At 39.9% G+C, this 24,713-nt stretch overlaps 2 protein-coding genes across 4 annotated transcripts; both read left to right on the plus strand.

The window, feature by feature from the left end:
- The first annotated feature begins 176 nt into the window (after positions 1 to 176).
- Positions 177 to 10,511, plus strand: pth3r (parathyroid hormone 3 receptor). Of its 3 annotated transcripts, none has more exons than XM_074620265.1 (13): positions 177 to 707; positions 3,944 to 4,049; positions 5,179 to 5,286; positions 5,472 to 5,596; positions 5,727 to 5,821; positions 5,925 to 6,078; positions 7,157 to 7,310; positions 7,399 to 7,459; positions 7,544 to 7,610; positions 7,699 to 7,793; positions 7,889 to 8,030; positions 8,888 to 8,929; positions 9,028 to 10,511. In XM_074620265.1, the coding sequence occupies exons 1-13, from the start codon at positions 642 to 644 to the stop codon at positions 9,469 to 9,471; spliced, it is 1,659 nt and encodes a 552-aa protein (XP_074476366.1). In that variant the 5' UTR covers positions 177 to 641; the 3' UTR covers positions 9,472 to 10,511. The 3 variants fall into 3 exon arrangements, with proteins under 3 accessions (XP_074476366.1, XP_074476364.1, XP_074476365.1); XM_074620263.1 differs by having other exon boundaries at positions 181 to 707; positions 5,176 to 5,286; XM_074620264.1 differs by having other exon boundaries at positions 182 to 707; positions 5,176 to 5,286; positions 5,730 to 5,821.
- Positions 10,512 to 14,599: 4,088 nt separating this feature from the next.
- Positions 14,600 to 24,569, plus strand: rundc3ab (RUN domain containing 3Ab). The gene is made up of 11 exons (XM_074620266.1): positions 14,600 to 14,967; positions 18,362 to 18,477; positions 18,808 to 18,935; positions 19,446 to 19,531; positions 19,628 to 19,717; positions 19,801 to 19,881; positions 21,044 to 21,209; positions 21,404 to 21,561; positions 21,682 to 21,801; positions 22,910 to 23,007; positions 23,367 to 24,569. Exons 1-11 carry the CDS (start codon positions 14,858 to 14,860, stop codon positions 23,507 to 23,509), a joined length of 1,296 nt encoding a protein of 431 aa, XP_074476367.1. The 5' UTR covers positions 14,600 to 14,857; the 3' UTR covers positions 23,510 to 24,569.
- Positions 24,570 to 24,713: the final 144 nt, after the last annotated feature.

Here is a 24,713-nt window from a genome sequence, read left to right on the forward strand (position 1 = left end):
TGGTCTCTTGCCATGAGACCAAAGTTTATTAAATCATACTGCTTCTATTTATGATGATGGGACATAATAATAACAATAATAATAGGCCTATGATCCAGGATTAAAAAAACAGGAACTGTATGTACTGAGTGACCAACATTTGCGTAATTGGATGGTAAAAGTTACTTTGTTTGGAAGGAGAAAAGTGGAAAAAGACAGCAACAGATAGACAAACAGAGACAGATGACCACAGCAGAGGAACACAAAGAGTTAAGTGAAGCCACAGCCAATGAAGGCCAACCCAGCTCTGATATACAACAGTCCAAAGAACTGAAGAAGGAGGAGATTTCGTCCTCAGTGCTCCTCTCTCTCCTCTCACATTACAGACTGACTTCTTCATGGTCCCTCACACCTGATCAGTGGTGTCCACAAGGAAAAGCCTGGAGACAAGATCACTCCAAAAGCTCAAGAAAATCCTAAAAGGCAGTTCTTATTGAATGACGAAACAAAGATAACAAGGCACAAAAAGACAAGGAGCACCGATGGGACACCAGAGAAGAACAGTCCTTAACTTTGGGAGTTCCTTCTATGCAACCCGAGTAGGAAAAGATGATCTGATGTTAATCAAACGTCCTGTTTGAGTCGACAGCTGAAAAGACGTCATGTTGTCTTCACAGGGAACTGGTGCCTTGGCTCTTTTCCACAGTGTCTTAATAGTGACTGCACTGGTGAGTGTGCTCTACTTATCTTAAGATGTGTTTGGGTGATTGAGTTATTGACTACTTCATTGATTGAATGAGTTCCATAACTATTGTTTTCCTTTCATAGATTTGTTTTAGTTTATCTACAAAATGTTGCCACACTGAGGGCAAAATAATTTCGTTTTGATTTTTTCTGCTTTTACTTTTAGTCTCTCAAGATAAACATGAATATTAGCATTTTTATAATTTGTAAGTATAAGTTCTAGTCAAGTGGATCTTATTTTTTTGGGGGGTTGGAGTAATGACATAAAAAAGACATAAAAAAACAAAACAATCTTCAGCAGTAAGTCAATTCTCAGTCTCTCAGTCCAACTTATCAAAGGATGGCTTTTATGTTCCAAATTGAAACTTTTTCACACAGTAGCATCATATCTTACACTGCAACATGACACTGAGTCAGAAGTAATACTCCCATACTGCTGCACTTTTAGCCAAATGTAGAAAATGTCATGTATCTGTGACTCTCTTTGATCGTTTGAATTTTGGACGTAGATTTATCTCGTGCGTCAGGGAAATGTGCCAGCCATTCACCAGCAAGACTGACCATAGATAGATGAGTGGTTCTCCTTTCTTTTTTTTTTAAACAAATGAGGTAATATGGAATCACTTTGTTTGGGTTATTTTGCAGCACAAACCCTTCTTAAAAAAGGCAGCAACTAAATAACTACAAAACAGCTAATAAATTATAGGATATGTTTGGCAAATTTGCCTGCAAAATCTTATGTTCAAATAGGAAAACTACTTTGAAACTAGTAGGGGATTGTAAAGGCAACACACACACACACAAAAGAGCCCTCATTCTCCACCATTTCACCTGTGGTCTGCTTTCTTTCACCTCCATCAGCTCTGACCCCTTTAACCTTTCACCCACTGAAGCATGACCCCTCCTGCAGCTCACGCTGACCTCCTTCGCTTCTGAGCCCCATCTCTTCTTCTTCCCCAGGTCGATCCCAAGTGTCGACCTCAGGCAGACTTACAACCTCCTGCTCAGTCAGCCTGAAAATCACTTTACATGAAGCGAAGCACTGAGAGAGCAAATTCAATTATGACAGAAAGGCGAGGAGACGTCTAAGCCTGATTGTTTTGCGAACACTCCCATGTACGTCAGCAGAAAACTGTCCTGTGCAAAGAAAAGTGAACAGCTTCTCCGTATTGACTCGCATGTATTGAATTATGAGGATGTTTTGTCCAGGTACCCGTTGTTTGATATAAAACTTGAATATCTCATTGTGGCCATTAATAACCGACGTGTTTATATGGGATTGCCAACACAGCCGGAGTGTGTCCACAGTCCAATATACAACAACAAGTGTTTGAGCTGCTCAATATGTCTGTATTTACTTTGGCTTCCCCTCCCAAAACAAATGATCGCTGTTCTGAGTGTCTACAACACTGGAAACACTGTTCGCCCATTGGGGATTTATTTTAATGGCTAATGCCAAAGAATGTTAGTTATCACATATCCATCAACATGAACGGTTCCAGTTGGGCTTTAGTCTGTTTAACAAGAGTGAGAAGTTTTCTTTAGCTTGCCAGGAAGACGGCTGAGAGAAGCAGCGGTGGAAGAGATACTCCAGAGATCCAGAAAAAGTACCAATACATCAATGTAAATACAAGTAAAACCCCCACATTTATAATCTCTTAAAAGTACAGTGTACTATTTTGGGGGGATCTATCAGCAGAAATGGAATATAATATTCATAGCTATGTTTTCATAAGCGTATAATCACCTGAAACTAAGAATCGTTGTGTTTTCGTTAGCTTAGAATGAGCCCTTCATATCTACATAGGGAGCGGGTCCGCTTCACGGAGTCCGCCATGTTGCGCCGCCATGTTTCTACAGTAGCCCAGAACGGACAAACCAAACACTGACTCTAGAGAGTTACCTGAAGGCCGCCGTAGTTCTCCGACACGCTTGTAAAACTTCTGTAACATGAGTGCAAAACCGTGGTATACCGCCAGCCGCCATCTGACTACCGTTGCTCCTAAAGTAGTGTTATTATGGTAAGGATGACCTCTGAGAGAGGCGAACTGCGTTACCTCTGTTTTGCACTCAACTCGCGTTACTGGAGTCTTGGAAAGGGAGGAGTGAGCGGAGGGATACTCAGTTGGTTGCAATCTGCAACCACACCACTAGATGCCGCCAAATTCTACATTCCCTTTAAGTAAGTACAGCAGTGTTAGCGCTTAAAGTATCAAAAGTAAAAGTGCTCATTCTTCTGAAAATTGGCCCCTGTGACGGATATATCGTCATATATTACATTATGAAATTGTTTATACTAGGGCTGTCCTTATTTTTGTCGACTAATCGATTAGTTGATTTAATTGACAGATCTGTAAAACTGAGTTTCTCCACAAAGAATCACACAAAAGCACCACTTTAAATCTTGTGTTTAGCAGAGACATGCTCGCAAGTTTCTCACATTCAGCATGAAAAAAGCATAAAAAACGACTAATCAACTGAAGAAATCTTAGTCGACTACGACCAAAACAACTAATTAGTCGACTAAGAAGGGACAGCCCTAGTTTATATTGATTCATTTTACTACTTCTTCACCAACGTCTGCGCTCTCGTTGTATCTTTTCTGCCTAGTCATCTCTCTCACTGTCCTCTTCGGTCGACCAAACAATCCTCATGCGAGTTGTCTAGTTGCTAGTTTTGCTGCTCTGTTGTGAAATGTGCCCGGGAACACAAAGCTGATTGTGTAGACCAGCTCTCACTAGCATGGCGGCCGGGGTCCTGAAGACAAGAACCCCCATGAGGCCAGCGGCAGCCCCGCCGCTGGAAAAAAAAAAAGGGTTGGCGAGGGATCATGACATACTGCACCCTCACACAACTATTTCACAACACCTGAAGGCAGCACATCAGATCCTTGGGAGGGTTTGTGGTTAACAGATCGCCCTAACTGGAAAGAGACTTCAGAGAGACTTTTAATAGGAAACATTTAATGTCTTTGGGTATATTAAAAGATAAATAAATGCTCTTCAGATGAGCTGAAGCTGCTCTTGAGGCTTGGACAAATACCATCATGCAAGTCCAGGTATTTTAGATCTATTTCAAGCGTCAATTTTGTAAATGAACTGTGTATTTCATGCCATATACAGTCAGAGAGCTTGCTGGTATTCCACATATAACACTTTATTGCATTTTTCGCATACTTGTCTGAACAATTTGTCATCTCTCTCTTAACTGCCCTCTACAGATTGACTCTGATGATGTCATCACACGAGACGAGCAGATCTACGTTCTGATTGGTGCTCACGCCAAGTGTGAGAGGAACATCCAGGCACAAACGCCCCTGGTTAAAGGTGTGTGTGTGCTGCTTTTTGACCATTTTATTCATTAAAAGCATAGGACAGGACAGTGCTCAGTTTTGCTTTGTTATCCAATCAGGAGAAGGTCACAAGTTCAAGCCCGGCGTGTGGGAGTCAACAGCTCTTATTTGTTGTGTTGAAATAATGTTTGTCTCTGCAAGGAAAATGTTAGCTAACCCCTAAAAATATAAAAACTGTAAAAAAAAACTATAAAATAGATATCTTTGAAATTTCTTTCACTGAATTGGTTCCATGAGTTCAGTGTGTTTTAGTTATGACACATAATCCATCTGTAAAATCACATTTAAACCTTCACTTCAGGTAAAAATCACTCCCTATTAGGGAAGTGAGGTCCTTTAACAAGCATATCCAGTGTTAGTATAAAAAAAACACAAGAGGTCAGGGAGTGCATGTCCAAATATATAATCAGAAACCGTATTTATTACATCAATTATTTATTTAGGATCAGATATAACACCCATCCAATATCCTGCAGAGCAGTATCTCTGTGATTACAGAGTTGAATTTAGGTGCGGACAATAGCGGGGCATTTTTCATTCATATAATGACGCAGAAGCTGATGATGAATTGCTTCACTGATCTATTTGGAGAGGAATTATATAAGATGGAGCCCCCAGTCTGAAGACTAGTCAGAGATAGAAGAGAGGCACAGTGAGCAGCAGATCCACACTGACAGATATCATACAAAATACTCTGATACTGTATAAAGAATACAATATTATATATATTATAGGAAACCATTAAACCTATTTTCTTCAAGCACAACCATTCAAACAGGTTTTGATTGCTTTACTAATGTTGATTTAGGCTTCAGAGGTGGAAACTATAGTAAATATATTTTACATATTACATTTGGGCACCCCTGATCCAAATACTTCTTCAACCAGCGGCAGGCTTACTGTGTCCTAATTATGCACCATGCAGCTGTATTAGGGGAAAGTGAACAAAAGTATAATACAAAAACAACTGATAGGGGTATTCCTACTTTTGACAGAGCCATGTGTCTTTCCAATGAATAACTGGGCCTGTGCCATGCCTACATAGTGCACATCTGTAGGAAATCTCAATATCTAACAGCTGTTTCCCCCTATTTGTGAAGAAGGTGACTGCATCCCAGAGTGGGACGGGATCATCTGCTGGCCACGGAGCCGAGCGGGTCAGCTGGTGTCAGTGCTGTGTCCAGAGTACATCTACGACTTCAACCACAGAGGTGGGAGAGCTCAAGAGACACGAACATGCAGCAATAATACAGCAGCTTTGTCCTGATGTGCGGTCTAAGTGTATAGTCTTTTGAAGGGTTTCTTGGAATACAAACATGGGTAAAAAACTGTATTACAATATTATTGTATCACAGACTGTTGTGCTAATGTTGTGTGCTGCACTCTGTTGACCCAGGGCGAGCCTACCGCCAGTGTGACGCGTCAGGGAACTGGGAGCAAGTTCCCAGTATCAACCGCACTTGGGCTAACTACACCGAGTGCACCGCATACTTGACCTCCAACCACAGGAGCCAAGAGGAGGTACGTACATGTGTGTTTGTCTTGATATGTTCAGTTCCTGTTTGCACAATACTGCCGTTTGGCCTCTGTTTCACGACGAAAGTCTATTGCATCACATGCAGACTCTAAGTATGTTTTTGTTTTGCTTCAGAAGGTGTTTGAGAGACTCCATCTCATGTACACTGTTGGCTACTCCATTTCTCTAGCATCGTTGTTGGTGGCGGTCTCCATCCTCTGCTATTTCAAGTGAGAAATGAAAAAAACATGAACCACACGTCCAACTCAAAAGTGTCAGTTGTCTCCATCTTCAGTGATAAACAACTGAAAATATTTGTCCGTAACCTTTCAGGCGTCTCCATTGCACACGCAATTACATCCACATCCACCTCTTCACCTCCTTCATATGTCGGGCAGTTAGCATTTTTGTGAAGGACGCTGTGCTCTACTCCATATCTGAAGACAGAGAGGCTGAGCCTGAGTTCACTGCACAGAAGCCTCATATGGTAAAATAATGTTGTTTTTTATATTTAGTACCATTTATACATAGTTTTATTTGAATTATTTTCATAGTGTTTTAACATCAACACAGTGTGTTGTCAGCATAGTGATGCTGGTCCACATTAGGATGCAACACCAGCTCATGTTCTTGTACGTGAAATAACATTTAGTGTCTAATAAGATCTAGAGATGATACACAGTAGGATGTGTTTGAAAGGAATAGTTTGATATTTTGGTAAATTAGCTTAATTGCTTAGATCGCTTTAGAATCGAGTTAGATGAGAAAAATGAAACCACTCTTTTGTCTGTACAGTAAATATGAAGCAGCCTATTAGCTTAGCTTAGCATAAAGACTGGAAACAGAGGGAAACAGCTAGCCTGGCTCTGTTTAAAAGTAAAAAAGGTGAAGGTTTAATTAACATGTTGCTTTGCTGTTTAATCCGTACAAAAAACAAAAGTGTGAAGACGACAGGAAGCAGTTAGCAAACTTCCCGGAGTCTCTACTGGTTGCCAGGCAACTGCACCTGCCCCTGGGTCGTGTCTAGAAGGTAACCCTCAAATTGCGAAAACTTGCAAAAGCTTTCGCGAGACTTGCTGCGCGATGACCTATCCTCACCATAACCATCCGAGGTCAATGCCTAACCTTAGCCATCTCACGAGAGTTTCGGATTACCTTCTAGATAAGAGCCTATGCCTGGAAAACGGCAAATTGTCACTTTTAAGGCGCGGCCACATATGTGTGAATGCAGGCGATGGTCATTCACCTGCATTCGCCCAAAAGTTCACCAAAGTTGAGCTGCATTTCGAATGCAAAGATGCAAATTTGCTTCGCCACCTGAAGCGAATGTTTTTCACCCCTTCACTCCCATAGAATGGAAGTGAACTAGAGGCAAATGTTAATTTTGCTAAGCTAAGTGGCTGCTGGCTGGGGCTTCATATTTACGTGGTATTAATCTTCTTATCAAACTCTCTGCAACAAAGTGAAAGCTAAATATTCCCATAAAAAAATAACACCACATTATACTATATATTATTGTATTATCCGTTTGAATGTTTCCTTTACGTGCTGCTTTGTGTCCTCAGGCCGGCTGTAAAGTCGCTGTTACTCTCTTCCTTTATTTCCTGGCGACCAATCATTACTGGATCCTGGTGGAGGGCTTGTACCTACATAGCCTCATCTTCATGGCCTTCCTCTCTGACAAGAACTACCTATGGGCCCTCACCATCATCGGCTGGGGTGAGCTGCATTGGACCAGATATACTCTGTTGTCACATATAGAGCTCACAGGAAATTACACAATTATTCTCTCTTCGCTCACTCACAGGTGTTCCAGCTGTGTTTGTGTCTGTTTGGGTCAGTGCTCGAGCATCGCTGGCAGACACACAGTGAGTCATGTGATGCGTTCATCTGTCTAATATTTACACAATATCACAAATATTGAAATCACACTCTTCTGTCTCTGCTTTCAGATGTTGGGACATCAGTGCAGGAAACCTGAAGTGGATCTATCAAGTTCCCATTCTGGCAGCCATCGTTGTAAGGAAGAAATAATTTGAATGCTACTAAAGGATATTTGACACTTTGGTCTAATATAACCTTACTGTACAATGTACTGCCCCTGCAGGTGAATTTCCTCCTTTTCGTCAACATAATACGTGTACTGGCCTCTAAACTGTGGGAAACAAACACTGGTAAATTGGACCCTCGGCAGCAATATCGGTGATATTTCTTTTCCTCTTAGTGTAAAACGACTCATAGGTTACCATCTTTCGACAAGACTGTTTTACATGAACGATTACGCTCTTTATCTGCAGGAAGCTGCTCAAGTCCACATTAGTCCTCATGCCCTTGTTTGGAGTTCACTACATGGTGTTCATGGCTCTCCCCTACACCGAAGTCACCGGGCTGCTGTGGCAGGTTCAAATGCATTATGAGATGTTCTTCAATTCATCCCAGGTCAGAAAACCCAACTCTACAAGCAATAATATGATTGTAATAGTTAACTCAAACTACTATAAGGATATCACTATTATTAACTTTTCTGATAAAGGTTTAAAGGTAGTAAAAAAGTGCAAAATTCAACTTGTTTCACGGTTTAATGCTAATTTGTAGCTACATTTTCTGAACAGCTGTATGAATCACTTTCAAGCTAAAAATATTCCCAGAATTGATCGTTATGTTATATTTAAACATATATGTGTAATCAGAATATTTTATACACTTATAGGAACAGTGTGTAACAATCAGGGGGATCTATTGGCAGAAATGTAATGTAATTAAGTATGTTTTCATTAGTGTATAATCACCTGAAAACAAAGGTCGTTTTGTTTTCGTCACCTTAGACTGAGCTGTTTATATCTACATAGGGTCCTCTTCACGTAGTCCGCCCTGTTGCACCGCCATGTTTCTACAGTAGCCCAGAACAGACAAACCAAACACTGTGAACTTTTCCTGCTTGGGCCAGAGTTGATAACGTTACTTGCTCCCACCGCCGCTCTCTCTCTCTTGCTTCACCACTCACTTCCCCCGTACACACACACTCTACACACTCTACTCTTACAACAACTGGCTCTAGAGAAGTTGTGATCTGTAACCTCACCGCTAGATATTGACAGATCCTACACACTGGTCCTTTAAGGAACCGAGAGTTAGATGAGAAGATCGACTCTCAAGTCTTTCTGGAGAGTGGTATCGATCTTCTCACCTAACTCTCGGCAAGAAAGTAAATAACCGTATTGTGGAAAACGTCGAAATGTTGCTTTAATCATTATGGTGTACTTCTTTTGAACAAAATCTCAATTTCATGTTTCCAGGGCTTTTTTGTGGCATTCATCTACTGTTTCTGCAATGGAGAGGTAATAAGGCCATCATTTAGTTTTGAAGTGTGAATTTACTCTCGGATTAAAAAAAGGCAAACATAACTGTCTGTTTGTCTCCTTCTTCCTGTTTTCAGGTGCAGGCAGAGGTAAAGAAGGCGTGGTTAAGACGCAGCCTCGCGCTGGACCTCAAACAGAAAGCCAGGATGACCAGCAGCGGAGGCAGCTGTTACTACGGCGGCATGATGTCACACACCACCACCCACAGCGTCAGCTTGTCTGCCGCCAATCCCAGAGCTCTTTCCTTCACCGGTGCTGGAGGGTCAGGGGTCAGGCCGCCACGCCACGGCTCTCTCCACCAGCAAACCAGCCTGCCTGGATACGTGCCCGGTGATACAGAGACATCCCGACAGGAGCTTGCTGTGCGAAAGCCAGGAGGGACGGAGTCTGGGGTTTTTGCCAGGCATGCCAGAGCCAGCAAGAAAAATCACGACACAGGAATTCATGGAGCAGCCCAAACCCCTGGAGCAGAAGATCCAGACAGCTGCTTATCTCTGAAAGAGCTGGAGACCATCTTGTGATTGTTTTGGTACATTGACACATGAACAGAAATTAGGTGTTGGACTTAAAGCAGATGACAGGGATGAATTGTTCTGACTTCACCTGACTAGACTGGACATCTGACTGAGGACCTTCCATACTAGACATTTCAAGGATTTGTTGAGATTATTTTGTCAACTTCTTCCAAGGTGAAGAAAGACTTATAAGTCTTAACTGGTGGATTTTTCGTGCATCTATTTAGTTTCTGTCAGTGTAAATGAATTGAAGGGATAATGTAGAGCGAGCCAGTTTATTTCACAACAATGACCCGCTAGCTGTACATTATCCCGCTTAATACACGGAGCCCCTTGTATTTGTATGCTTTCAATTGATGTGTAAGAATTGTGAACAGATAGAATGAAGCTGTGGAGATGTGATGCTGCAGAGAATATAGAAAAGTCAAAGGACAGACCTGGACGTTTAAACAGGGGGACTTTTTTTGTGATTCGTCTCTCTCTTCACATCTTTCCTGTGTTGGATTTTCCTGGCCATACTGGCTGACCCCAGGTCAAACTGCACTTACGTGTGTGTGTGTGTGTGTGTGTGTGTGTGAGGAAGCAGTAGTTAGTACTTACTTTACCGAGCTAACTGTCCACATCTGACTATTTCCAACAGTCATTAGTGTCCAGACAGCATGTCTAGACAGGTAAGGTCTCTCTGCACCTTTGTCGTTGCCCATGTTGTCTGACAGAACCCCTGAGGTGCTGATTCGCAAACCCCAACCCCTTCCTCCGTGTAACCTCTGCCCCGAACGCCCTCACAACACCATCCAAAATTTCACACCCTCCCCCCAGGCCTCGACTCGGAGCAGGAGGCACCTGAGCTGTTTGTAGATCTCGAGCACGAGTGACAAACCTGCAGCACAAGCCACCATTATTCACAAGGTAAACAGACAGGAAATTGAACTTGTAAATGTTTTAGGACTGTTTAAGTGTCCAGAAATAGAGAGATGTACAGTGTAAGATAACTCAGATCATTTAATACATGTTTTGAGAGTTTAAATAAAGTGAATTAAATTAAACTGAATGGGATTGATTTACTCATTGCTTCTTAGCTCTATGTGTGATTGTTATGTCAGGGCAAAACTTTAAGGTGCTCTACAATATTCAGAGGGTTACAATAGCAGCAAACAACTATTTGCTATGTAAAGATTTAGAGGCGTAATGTCTACCTGAGCAGAGAATGAAGTCACTCTCCTTCTGTGTGCGTTGTAATCTGAGCTTCTCTGTGCTTTGTTGACATTGCCGGGCCGGCCTGAAACCACTGTCCCGACCGGCGGCGTCATCGGGGAAGCGTAGCACCCATCCTCCGGTTCCCCCTCGGGTAAACACTGTTATCTCTGTCAGCACTGTTGTGTAACAGGTGTGTTCTGAGGTGTGCTGTTAGTGCATTTTACAACATTTAGGACCTAATGATTTAAATAAGGGTTATTCAAGTGTTCACTGGGAAGTTGATTCACCTCAATTAGAATTATCATATTAGACAGACGTCTCTTTCCCAATGTAAGTCTATGAGAAAAAGTCCTTTTGAGCACAATGGCATCACGTGACAGACACAGAAGTTGCCATTTGACCACAACGAAAATTGACTTCAAAGCCTGGCGCTCTTACTGGGGGCTTGACTGGAACACAAAGTGGAATGATATTAGACTAAGGCTAAAATAAGAATGGAGTCATTTATCATAGAGTTTGCAATGGTCTTCACCTCTGCCAGAGATATCAGACTCATCAATTTAATTTCCTTTTGCAGACTATCTCTATGGATGGCTGAAGCAGAAAACATGAAGGCTTTCTTTCCCGTCTTTGTCCGTACAATTTGAGAGCGACACTGAGAACAACAGATTTGTCACCAACGTTACTGGAGGCCAACAATGAGGAGTTATGAAGTTCAGTATGGTTCAATATGACAGGTAGTAGAAAAATATTATTATCAAAGTTCTGAAATACATGAGCTGAGAAAGATGCGAGGTCAGCAGAGTTGTGAAGGAGATGACTTCTAACTGTTTATGTGCAATGTACCGTACATTACCTCTGGAAAGCACCATCATGACACATATTTTTATTTCATAATCCGAGTGTTTGTTCTTTGCCTCTGCTCTCTTGTGAGTCCCAAAAAGTATGGAAGTGCAGTGGACTGCCCCTTTAAATGATTAGATACCAGATAAAGCTCTGCCCCCTGTTGCAAAAATGAAAACATTGCAAGTTAAAATGTCCTCACTGTTTTTTTCCAAATGACAAGTCAAATGAAGGAATTATCAAGCGATAGATTGCATGTTTGTGAGCACTGTTTTTGACTTTCACACCATGAAAACCCTGTCAACACACAGGGAGAAGTGGGTAGAAAGAAAATAATGCACAATGATTTTAGAACATTGTTTGACTTGCTTATCTTTGTTGTTTGGGGCATTTAAAATATATAAAGTACATTATTGTGATGCTGAAGGGAATGAGATTAGTTTGTTATGTTACAGTAGGTAGTTATCATACAAGCTCCAAGCCCAAATGGACTTATAAGACACCAACCGTTGCAGTGGTTAAACATTTGTCAGACATGAACATAACTAATATATATACAAATAAATTGCAAACAAATAACTTTGTCTCCTGTCCCAAGCTTGATAGAATAAAATCTGCCATAAAAAGGTGCCTTTCCTAAAATACAGCTTTTTTATAATAATCCTGCCAGAAAAACTCATCAGAAATTCTGTTATTAAAAAGTTTAGCCCCATAAATCATCATATATCGAGCAATAAAACCTGAATCACATTTTAAATATTCATATTTTCTGTTCAGGGAAACCAAACCATGAGGTATTGCTGTCTCTTCACAGCTCTGATGTCAAAACAGGAATATGAAGTGTGATCCAAACATATGGAGCCCCAGACACAGATATGCATGAGTGATTGCTCCTCCACCAGGACAAAAAAAATACCAACCCCCACCCAGCAACGTATGGTGGCAACCAGCTGTCGGTTCATTAGAGAGGAAAAGGTTGGGTGTCACCATTTGATGACACTTAACAGTTGAATCAGTTCAGTGGGCTCCAGATGCATGGCGTCCTCTTCTGGTAGCAGGGGGAGGATAAAGACGGGAGGGAGGAGAGTGAAGGGAAGGCTGATCGGAAATTACAGAAGGAGGAAATGATCCAGCTTGATGCTGGAGGTGATGATATCACTCTCATTGTACTGTAAACCCATTTTCAGAAGCTGTCATTGCACAGAAATTCAACTTCAATATAGGCTATAATCACAATGCTTACAAGTACAAAAAGGTCTTTGATGGACAGATACACATGATGTTTACATAAAATAGGTGCACTGTCCCTTAAAGAGAAAGCTTTTATTGAAATATATTGAAAAATGTAATGAGAAATTTTTCTAAATCGTTCAATATATGGAAGGTCTCTGCACTTTATTTTGCAATAGAGGGAAATATATTTTTTATTTCATTTTATTTATTTTATTATATTCTTTATTGATGATCATACAGCACCTATTATCACACATATATATATGTGTATTAGGGCAGTCAATTGATTAAAATATTTAATCGCGATTAATAGCATAATTGTCCATGATTAATTGTGATTAATCACAAATTAATCACACCTTTTTATTTGTTCAGAATGTACCTTAAAGGGAGATTTGTCAAATATTTAATACTCTTATCTTACTCTTATCCATACAGTATATATAATAAGATCATAAGGCTGTATATGTTAAGAAATATTTACTATTTACTTTATATAAAAGCAGCAATCATTGGTATCTTCTGCAACATACTGCAAATAAATTAACTCCTCATCATACACTTTCCCTTTCATTTCCTCTTAAGTAGCTTTAAGGTATGAAAAACCATCTCATGCCACACTGTCTGACAGTATTATAAGTACTTTATCACCTTGTTTCAACTCTTTACTGAAACTATATGATGTATAACAAGACTTTTTTTATGGCTGCACCATTACATTAAACTGAAATATTTCCCCAAAATTCAGCCTGACATATTTAGTATCTTTGGAAACTTTGGGTTCTGTGGGTTTGATTAATGATAGAATAAGTAATAAGCTATTCAATTTTAAGAGGTTTTTGATGATATATACCACAATGCATAGTAAATATTTAGCACTTAGGTTATTAGACTAGATGCATGTCAATGTATAAGATAAGATAAGATAAGATATTCCTTTATTAGTCCCGCAGTGGGAAAATTTGCAATGTACAGCAGCAAAGGGGATAGTGCAAAAAACAAGATGCATCAGCTAACACAGTGAAAAAGTATAAAAATAGGAGCAGTATATACAGTATTGACAATAAACAGACTGTTAACAAAATTGCACAAGTGGAAAAGGATATTGCACAGTGAGAATAAAATGAAATTCCACCTGAAAATATCAGGTTATCGTCGTCTATCCATAGGAAATCATTGGAGGAAGGAGAGAGGAGATGGAGGAGGAGCCCAGTTGGTGTTGAGGCACCATGGCCCATACCCGGCCAGTTTAGGAGTTGTTGTTTTTTTGTTTTTTTTATACATATATACATTTTTCCTTTTTTCTTTTTTTTTCTTCCTTTTCCTCATAACAAAATTAGAGAAAAAATAAATTAAAGAAAGAAAAAAAAGAAAAAAAAACAAATAAACAAATAAATAAAGAAAGAAAGAAAACTTTAAAAAAGCCAACATAACTGGGCAAGATCAATATCATGTGGCTGTGTGTGTGCGCTTGAGAGGGGTGGGGGTGGCTGGCTGTCAGTCAGGCTGCAAATCAAATTAAGGCAAGATTAAAAAGGTTATTGTCAGTTTTTGGTGTGTAAGTATAATTAAAAGTGGTCTACTGGGAGCAGTGCTGGTCGTGGAGTCTGACAGCTGCAGGAAGGATATTATATATTTATTTAACTTATTGCAAATACGTTTCATTTGCATAATAATATTGAAGTCCTTTTATAATATATGCACAATAATAATGCTAACACCATGTTGTAAAGCAATAACTGCTGTAAAAAAAAGTGTTCATGTGTCACTCAAAACCACTGACTTGATTCGTCATGTTCAGTGCATGATGAGAGCTGATCCAGTGACGTCATGGTGACGTCACAAAATGGGTGGAGACTCAGAGAGAGGGAGAGAGAGAGAGAGAGAGAGATTACATGTAATCCAGTCCTCTGTGTATAAGAGTAATAATAAAAACAACACAGTGCATGTCTCGGTGTATCTGATGTCTCCAGCTGTGTGTCCAGCTGTGCAGGCAGCAACAGCAACAATAGCCTCCTCTCTAGTGTCCAGCAGTGGATGAGGAGGACCGGTGGTGGACCAGCAGGACAGGGAGGGGTCCTTTCATATCAGGGCTGCCTCCTCATCCTTCTCCTCCTGGATGGAGCCCGGCTGTGGGCAGGCAGCGATGGCCATGGATGGAGATGAGTCGAAAAGAGCGTCGGTTCGTAACGTGGCTGTGGAGCGAAAAAACCTCATCACCGTCTGCAGGTCAGTGTTTAAACTGCTCTGGTATGACTGTTTTAATGTGTCTGTTTAATCACAACAAAATTCTGATAATATTCAGGCGCGCTGACGTCATCCTTATAATAAGTCCTTATAATAAACTCTGTGGGCCTGTAACGGACACGAAGCCTGCATGTGCATTAACGACCTTTCAATACAATTACTATTTATTTCATATATATATACACAACCCACAGACAGACTGGCCTCTCTGGGTGAGTTTAGCAGTGTCATCTCTGTTGCTATGACGACAACCTTCCTGGGGCAAGGACTAGCTGGCACCCCAGGGACCCAGTTACAGGGAGGCAACTGAGGCCTGTATATTAAGTCCTGATTGGACTTTGTGGGGGTTTTGGATGGAGGTTTGCATTTAAAATGCCCTTTGCCAGAGCTTAAACAATAAAACATAAAGATATTGTAGGCCTGCATGCTATAAACACAGTTACAGTCACTGGCAGCACATTTAAAGCTGCTATAATCAATATTTTCTTTATAATAACTTTGGATCAACTGATGTGTTATGTGAAAGGGGGTCCGAACCCACACAGACTTTGCAGTTCCCTGGAGCGTTTTAGCACCTTTCAGCTCATTGTTTTGATTTTTTCCGCCCACAACTTTACTGTTTCGGTTCACTCTATTGGTACATGGGGTGTTTTTGGACACGAGGCATCATCTCGCTTCCCAGCATTGGACTCTTGATGGGCTGCCACTAGGCACTAGGCACTAGGCACCTGATTGGACGAATGCTTTCCCTTGAGGGTTGCTACTCCCAGCTTTCAAACCGGAACCAACATGTCGGCTCGTTTGGAAATTTTTCTCCTTTTATTATGAAAATAGTTCACCCAAATATGTTTCTGAAAACATTTCATGCGAGAAATAAGCCATGCAGTTGCTGAATCTGTCTTTAGATTGACGACGGGTAGTTTAAAAGTTTCCCAGGAGTTTCCAGAGGCGTCGAGTCGCATCCGGTGACCCTGATTTTTTTCATAAAGTAGCCCAGACCTCAACTTTATGCAAATGAAGAGCAGCCAACGTGACACCCCGTCTCTCGAATCGCGCCGCCACGCTACCAGAATGCATTGCACTGCTGCTTACATAGACAATGAATGGGAAGCGTGGAAAGAGCGGATCCTGTGGACACTACCATTACGGCTCATAGTGTCGTAGCCACAGGCAGCTGTTTTCAACTAAATAGCTCTAAAAGCAACTCTATGCTACCTGCTCAGCACCAAACAGCAGACAGACACAGTTAGCGACCGTAGCTGGTGATCATAGTGGAGCATTTAGCAGCTAAGAAGCCAGATATTACCCTCAGGAGGTGGTGGTGACCAAAATCAGAGCTAAAAGGAGAGTGAATATTGGACTTACATTTGTCAGGTGGCCCGAAACACGACTCTAAATTCATGCTAATATTCCTGTTTGCATATATCATCTTAAAAGTTAATAAATGTCAATGTTGTTTTCACAGCTTGTTTCCGCTGCACCCAAGAGGCCAAAAAAAAAACGTTCTTGCAGGTTTATAGCTATGAAACAGATGTGAACCACACTGTAATGAGGGATTAAATTCGATTTACGCTTTTGTCAAAACAAAACAAGTGCCACTGAACTTGGCAATAAATACATACAGACAATATAAACAGGATCTAATTCAGATTAAATAACCTCTTTTTTCATACAAAGATTATCAATGTAAGACACTTTCAAGAAGAAATCTTGACATAATGCTACAATCATTCCTACCAAAGCACATTAAATGTCTAAACCACTGGCTTTATGTCTCTGAACACGCTACTCGTTCTGCACAAGACTCAAGTCATTGATGTTAAAGTCAAAGTCACGTTGTAAATTCAGTCATCAAATAACTCTGTTTCATGGGTCTGTTTTAAGCCCGAGTCGTGTGACTGGAGTCCGCAGACTGGACATGTGGACTCCAGTCACATGTCCAGTCACACATTATGATCTGGTCATACTGTATGTAGAACTGTTAAACAAACACACATATTACACAGACTGCACCTCTGCTGAGCCATATCTGGGTCATGTCACGTCCCTGCTGTCTGTAATACAGTGAAAACACGGGGGGATTGTGTTGGTTTTGAGGATAGTCAGCCAATTATTGTCCAGTATCTGGTCACATCCAGAGCAGCTGAATGAGACATTGTTGCCTCGGGAACAATGGGGAGTGAAATCACTTGCCTCAATGGCTATGTTAGGAAAAGCATTGTCTTACGGACACACACGCACCACGCAAACTGACTGTAAAATGCCCAGATATGTTTTACTATCTACATATATCAGAAATAGCGTCTCTCCATCTACAGCAGAGGTGATGTCGACCGGGGTTTCTGTGGTCCATATGGCCCCTGCCACCATGTCTCCGTGTCACTGGACAAATAGCATTTGGCAGGTGTTCTTGCAGCAAATAGATCTGCTGAATTATTTAGTCTCCAGGAAAATATTTAGTGGAGTGGTCATCTCAGCAGAAGGATAATGTCGCCTAAAATAAACAACATGGGGGTTTATATATTATGGCAGGAGGTCGACCCCTTTAATTATGCAGGTACATTGTCACACTACAATCCATTAGTCATTTTGAAATATTTAGTCATGCTAGCCATCTAGGGATGGCAATAGAGTGTTACAGGAATGATAAAACCCAGAAATGAGTTAGCATTTTAGCACTTCCGGTTCCCTCGTCTTGAAGTCAATGTTTTTTTAAATGGATTTTAAGTTAGGTGCCTGAAATAGGGTCTGTGGTTAACACAAACTTAAGAGATTTTAACGTTTTGTTCTACGATATAAAATGCGTCATTTGGCTGATTTTGATTTCCCAATTTATTCATGTACTCAAAATGTATTACATAGGCTACAACAAAGTGCATCACAAGAGCAGACATCCTTATAACAATGAAGGTATTACATCAGACTAGAGAGTCATACATTCAATCTTTCCAGTTAAGTGGAGTTGTCGGGGCTTCCTGAGAACTCGATATAAACGTCTTCCTCACAGTAAATGGGTGAGTCAGCCGGAAATGGATACCACAGCTTGACTGTGGGCAGAAATCAGCAAACAAACATATGGGATGAACATAGTGTGTATTTCTGATTCAGTTGCTTCTGATTTGTTCCATTTTACAGATTTTATTATCATTGACTTTCTTTCACTAAATTCGGATTTATGTGATTTTTATTATCCTGTAGAGATTCCAAAAAGTTGAATTATAGTTTGATCGACGAGGTGTTCCTCCTACAATAAACTGAAACAAAGAAAGCCATAATCCAGTAATCTGTTCCCTGACTAATCTATTCCCATGATGACTTTGTTACTGGCAACCAAACTCTTTGCTTAAAACTTCTCTTTCTCTCTCTCTCTCTATAGGTTTTCTGTAAAGACGCTGTTGGAGAAATACACAGCCGAGCCCATCGATGATTCCTCTGAGGAGTTCATCAATTTCGCAGCCATCCTTGAACACATCCTCAGCCACCGTTTCAAAGGTAATGAACCTACGGGGAATTTGTCTGGGATTAACTGCATGTTAAAGAAACAAAAAAAAAAAACACTGAACAATAAGTGGAATCTGGCATCAAAACAAACAAGTATATTGAAATTGTTCAAATGATGTTATTGATAATAGTTTTTAGAGGACAATATGGGTTTACATACTAATTTTGTCATTATTAAAGAGGACCTATTATGCTCTTTTTGAGGTGCATACTTGTATTTTGGGTTTCTACTAGAACATGTTTACATGCTTTAACAACGCTTTACTTTTCTCATACCGGCTGTGGTGCAGCACCTCTTTTACCCTCTGTCTGTCTTTTTAGGCTCTGGCAGCTGGTTTGATGGTCAGAGGAGTTATTGGGACTACGTCCGTCTGGCCTGCGCTAAAATCCCCAACAGCTGCATCAGCAGCATCGAGAGCATGGAGAACATCAGCACCTCACGAGCCAAGGCACGTCCTATCTACACTTACAGTACTAATCATAATAGAAAACCTTTTTCCCGTGTATGTACAGGTGTATGTATATATAGTTGTATGTATGTCTTTGTATATATATGCATATGTATGTGCACCATCATACTAGTCTACTACATTTTTTATTTATTTATTTTAATTAATTAATTAATTTTTATTAATTAATTAGTTCTGTAATCCTTTAATCTTTTCCTTGTTTGTATTCCTTTTTTTCTAATTTACTATCAATTTCACTTTTTCATTTTAATATATATATATATATATATAAACATTGTAGGAATGATATAAGTATGAACAACATCATACAGTATGTAAGCAAATGGGAATTTATGTTAACTCCTGCATTAAAGTATTTAAAAAAGAAAAACTTGGGGGATATGCACATCTGTTTAGTGGAACAGAGCGCATCTTTCATTCAACCGTGAAGACTTTTAAAAATGAAGAAGAAATTTAAGTTAATTTCTTAACCCTTTGCGACTCCTTCAGGGGCGAGCCTGGATAAGAGTAGCTCTAATGGAGAAGAGGTTGTCTGAATACATCGCTACTGCTCTGAGGGACAGCAGGACGACCAGGTTAGAGGCCACACACACACCTAACTGTACAGTAGTATCACCCTGTCCCTACTGGAACCATGTTCCCACCTGCTTGTATTTGTCTCTGTGCTTTAGGAGGTTCTACGCGGAGGGAGCCATCGTGTTAAGAGAGGAAGCAACAGTCCTAACAGGGATGCTCATAGGTCTCGGAGCCATAGACTTTAGGTGAGAGGACTTGACCTTTATACGGTTTTAGATGGGTATGTATAGTGTTTTTGTCTTATGTCTGTGTGGTTTCTCCTCCATAGTTTCTGTCTGAAAGGGGAGGCCTTGGATGGGAAATCTTCTGCCGTGATTGACTACACACCGTACTTGAAATTCACACAAAGGTATGTTCATTGACACTGTTTTGAAAAAGCTTTGTCACAGTGAATTTAATCCTCTCAGACCTTAAAGAGGACCTATTATGCTTTTTCCCTTTCCTTTAGTGCGTTTTATAGTTTTTTTGTGCATGTAAAAGGTCTGCAAAGTTACAAAACCCAAAGTCCACACCAAAGGGAGTTACTCTCCCCTAAAGAAACACTGATCCTGAACTGCCTGAAACGTCTTGATTGAAGACCCGCCTTTTCTTCCGCAACGTGGTGATGTCACCAAATTACACATTTGCATAACACCTGCCCAGCGGCTGGTTTGGCACAGCCTCAAACAAAGCTAGTTAGAGCGGAGCTGGAGCGGGGTCCGAAGAGTTTGGTTCGGGTTGACCAATAACAACAGGGTGGGCCAGCTGACCAATCAGAGCAGACTGTGATTTTCAGCAGGGGGGGGCTTAAAACCTAAATTTTAAGGTTAACGATTAATCGATTACTCAATCGACTGGAAATTTATGGGCAACTATTTTGATAATCAATTAATTCTCATTTTTTTAATAAAAAATGCCAGAAATGTATAGGTTTCAGCTTCCCAAATGTTGTACTATTTTTCTTTGTCATTTAATATAGTAAATTGAATATCTTTTGGTTTTTGGACTGCTTATCATATTATATATTATTATATTATAATGGCCATTTTTCACTGTTATCCAACATTTTATGGACAAAATGATTAATTGAGGAACTATTTGGCAGGTTAATCAATAATGAAAATTATTGTTAGTCGCATTTATGGTTGCTTGGTTTAAATATACCTATTATTAAATCATTGTATTATTATTATAATTAAAATAAAAGCATAATTTACATTATGAACTTTAAAGAAATATTAAAAAGTTCAGTAAATTTCCAATTAATATTTCCTATCATAAACTCATATCTTTAAAAAATTAATGAATATCTAAAATTATAAAAGGAGTCAAAAAATGTGTTTCAATCAAATTAAAGGCAGGAGCTCAAACAGAATTTTAAACTTTATAATAGAAACCCAAAATATAAGTAAAAATTAAAATGAGCATACTAGGTCCTCTTTAAAAATGTGGAATGACAATACATTTACTTATATACATTTCAAAACATTCTGAGTGCTTGAAAATAAATAATTGGTCTGCTCTTGTTGTAGCTATGATTACCTGAGTGATGACGACGATCAACAGAGTGTTGACAGCAGCTTAAGCGACGACAGCGTCCCTGAACACCCCTACATCCCCCTGCTCACTGACGAGGAGAGCTGGAGCACAAAGTGTCGCAAGATGGAGCAGCGGTTCAAGATCGTCAACGCTCAAAAGGTGTGCAGCCATCTTTTTGTGTTTTGAATTAATAGTATTGCTAGAAGAAATTGTGAGCAAAAATTGTTAGTCTTGAGGAAACGTGGGCTAAACTACAACATCACAAAATAATTTCTATAAGAATCTCAGATGGTCTACTATGAGTATTCTAGGGTGGATATTTCCTTTCACTCAGTGTGGATGTGCGTTGTCAGGGTTACCTGGAGGAGCTTGTGCGCCTGCGTGAGTCCCAGCTGAAGAACACAGAAACAGAGAACAAGAGGCTAAAGGGCCGACTGGAGGAGCTACAGAGCCACAGCACACAGGAGAAGAAGGAGCTGGAGGTCATCGTCCTGGAGCTTCAGGAGCAGCTGTGAGTGATGCAGACAGAGGGCAGTGTCCCACCGTTAGTTGACATGGTGTTGACGTGTCTGTACCACAGGCCTGGATTTGATTGCTTCTCAGTAATGTATTGTATCCTCATGTTTGTCAGGACAAGCTTGATTCCATGTGACTCCAACCACCTGGCCAAAAACCTCCCAATCCCTTTGGTCAACCAGTGGCCGACGCTCCAGCCATACAACAGCCAAGACGACGTCAAACTGTTCCGCAGGTTTGTTATAGATGATGCATTTTTGTGTCTTTGTGGCGATAATTGCAAAGAGAAACATGCTTTTTCATAGAAGAGAATATTTTTGATAATGATGTGGCATGCAATACGGCTAATTCCTGATTCTCTAAATTGTTATTTGAATTTTATGTGCACATACATTATATACATGTAACATATAACTAACAGTACATGTGCTACTCATTGATATAGTGTTTTGCACCTATTGCATACGTATATTTTATACATATGCCTATATACAATATGTTTGCATGTTTTTTAATCTAATATTTGTCACGATATGGAACATGCCATTGGAATAATTATAGACCTTTACGGTTTTAATTATAATCAATTAATATATTGATCAATTTAAAAAAGCTATTATGCTGCTATGTGTTAGCAGGGGTCTGGCCAATCAGAGCTACTACTACTGTTCTGTGAGTTGGATTACATTTCATTTTTAGGCAGCACACTGCTTATCAATACATCTTTAAATTGGAGCAATTATAAAATAGAAACTGTAAATTTAGCAGGAAACAAGCACATTTTTAAATATGACACATTAGGCCCACTAAATTGGATAAAAAACATTAAACTTAAACATATTTTTTTAATTCATTTTGTGATTACATTTAAAAAATTTAATTATAATTAAAAATATTTTTTTAAGATATGATTTTATGATATTGGAAATTTACTGAACTTTTTATTTTTAGTTCATAATTTAAATTCTATTTTAATTAATTAATTCATAATAGGTCAATTTAAACCTAGCAACCATAAACGCAACTAAAAAAATTACATTTCGTTTATTATCAAAATAGTTGCCCAGCAATTTTCAGTCAATTGAGTGATCGATAAATCGTTTCAGCTCTAATAGCAACTTCAAATGTCTATAATTTTTTCTAGTGGCATACTCCAGGGTCCATAACAACAGAAATATACGGTATATTTGCATATTTTTAATTTAACAATCAACACTGGAAATTTAATACATGCCGATTTTTACTACAATCAATAAATAAATAAAACCCCCACAATTTTCATGCCTGCCTGGCAGCTCTCTGCTGTATTTAACTGCTGAATGTGTCCTTCTGTTGACCTGTAGGAGGAGTTTCCCCAGCACAGAGCTGCTGTCAGTGGAAATCAGCCTGGATTCAGACTCCCAGAGGACTGAGGGGAAACATAATGGAGCCTGGTGCATAGGTGACCTTTTACACACTATGTTCTCATAAGATATTAAACCTGCAGTAGGCAACAATTTCTTGGAATCATTGGACAAAAAATCCATAATAACCTCTCAGCATATTGTAATTCAAGTGTTCTGAGAGAAAACTAGACTTCTGCACCTCCTCATGGCTCTGTTTTCAGGCTTTAAAGAGACTTTGGCCAATCTTTTTCAGATTATCTGTCTCATGCACTACTGTCAAGATATAGTGACCGTTTTATAAAAATAACTTTATTTAATCATATTTGCTCCATTTCTACCCACTGCAGCTTTAAATGAGTAAACACACACACATTTGAATTGACCCTCCCTTTGTATATCTGTGCCACCCCTCCAGACAAGGACTACACCCCCTCCATGATGGGCCTGTGTGGGTCCTTGGCGTCCCTCCCGAGCTGCAAGTCTCTGGCTAGCCTCAAGTCCAGCGAGTGCCTGGTCAACATCAGCACAGAGAACAGTCCTGCCCTCTCTCCCAGCTAGGGGGCGCCAAAGAAACACTGCCAACCACTTAACTGACACTGAGACAATTCAACGTGAATACAAAGAGACTACTTTTGGGAGGTGGACAAATGCTGTCTTTTGTGTGCTCCCTACGTGAGTCCCTTTACCTTTACGCTCTGAGTCTCAACTTACACCTGTTAAGCATTTTGTGAAAGAGTAGCCTCCCTGTCTGGGACTGTCCAACAAAGATGCAGGAATAGCTGTTGTACTGCCTGACGGCTTCCTGCAGCTTCACTGTCTTTAATTGTCTTGACATGATTAAGCCTCCTGGAATGCAAACAACTGGTTCAAGTTTGACCTCTCTTACGTCATGATGCTTGATTTTGTGCAATTACAGTCACGTCCGTACTGGTCACATTCATCACTGTAAGGTTGTTCCTGTATGTCTGTACTTGTGCATTTGTCTGTGTCTTATCAGTCTGTCAGTGTATCTTATTCTGCCTCCTGCATAATACTGGCAGTGCAGGGTGGAGGAGCTGTTATAACCTTTTAGGGAACAGAACAAATTTTATGCCATATTATATTAGATATAAGAGAGATGGAAAGAGAGGCTTGTACTGTGCTGAGTTAAGAGGGTTTTATGATGAAGATTATTTGGAAATTAACAGAAGCAGCTTTATGATATTAGGATAAATGACAGCCTTATTCAATCAATACAGTAGGTTAGACACAGATTTTAGGATGCAACACTAAAGACCTGTCAGGCTACAAAGGTTTGCAGAGCCAGTACAATGTGAACATAAAAAAACAGACTGTTGCATACAAATGCAAAGAGCATTATGACTATGCAGAATGAATGTTTTCATTGTCTTTTCTACAAACCTGGCTTGATAGCGTAGTTTGAGCAGGAGTGAAATCGTGAATGTGCAACGTGCGTGTGTGTCTTTTGATTTTTTTGGGGCTTTTTAATTTCATGACATACTTTTACTTTTATCATTTACCATCATGTAAATTGCAATCTCATGCAGTGTTGTTGAGAGTTGGGATACGTTGTGTTATTTAAAACTGCAATAAAACTGCCTTTTTTTGAAACCTTAAATGCTGGTATGCAATGAATATGTATTTTTAGGGGGTTTTGCTCTAGAGGTGGCAGAGCCAGTCGGTCGGTCCACCACTTTGGTCCAGAATGAAACATCTCAACAACTGTTGGATGGGCTGCCTGTAATTTTGTACAAACATTCAT

Source organism: Sebastes fasciatus, chromosome 20 (assembly GCF_043250625.1).
Source record: "Sebastes fasciatus isolate fSebFas1 chromosome 20, fSebFas1.pri, whole genome shotgun sequence".
Classification (NCBI taxonomy): Eukaryota; Metazoa; Chordata; class Actinopteri; order Perciformes; family Sebastidae; genus Sebastes; species Sebastes fasciatus.

Coding starts and splice junctions, on each gene's coding strand:
- pth3r (XM_074620263.1), top strand. CDS start 642: ATGTTGTCTTCACAGGGAACTGGTGCCTTGGCTCTTTTCCACAGTGTC. Junction 7,611..7,698: donor CCATTCTGGCAGCCATCGTT/GTAAGGAAGAAA, acceptor CTGCCCCTGCAG/GTGAATTTCCTCCTTTTCGT. Junction 7,794..7,888: donor GACCCTCGGCAGCAATATCG/GTGATATTTCTT, acceptor CTTTATCTGCAG/GAAGCTGCTCAAGTCCACAT.
- rundc3ab (XM_074620266.1), top strand. CDS start 14,858: ATGGAGCCCGGCTGTGGGCAGGCAGCGATGGCCATGGATGGAGATGAG. Junction 19,532..19,627: donor AGGGACAGCAGGACGACCAG/GTTAGAGGCCAC, acceptor TCTGTGCTTTAG/GAGGTTCTACGCGGAGGGAG. Junction 21,802..22,909: donor GACGTCAAACTGTTCCGCAG/GTTTGTTATAGA, acceptor GTTGACCTGTAG/GAGGAGTTTCCCCAGCACAG.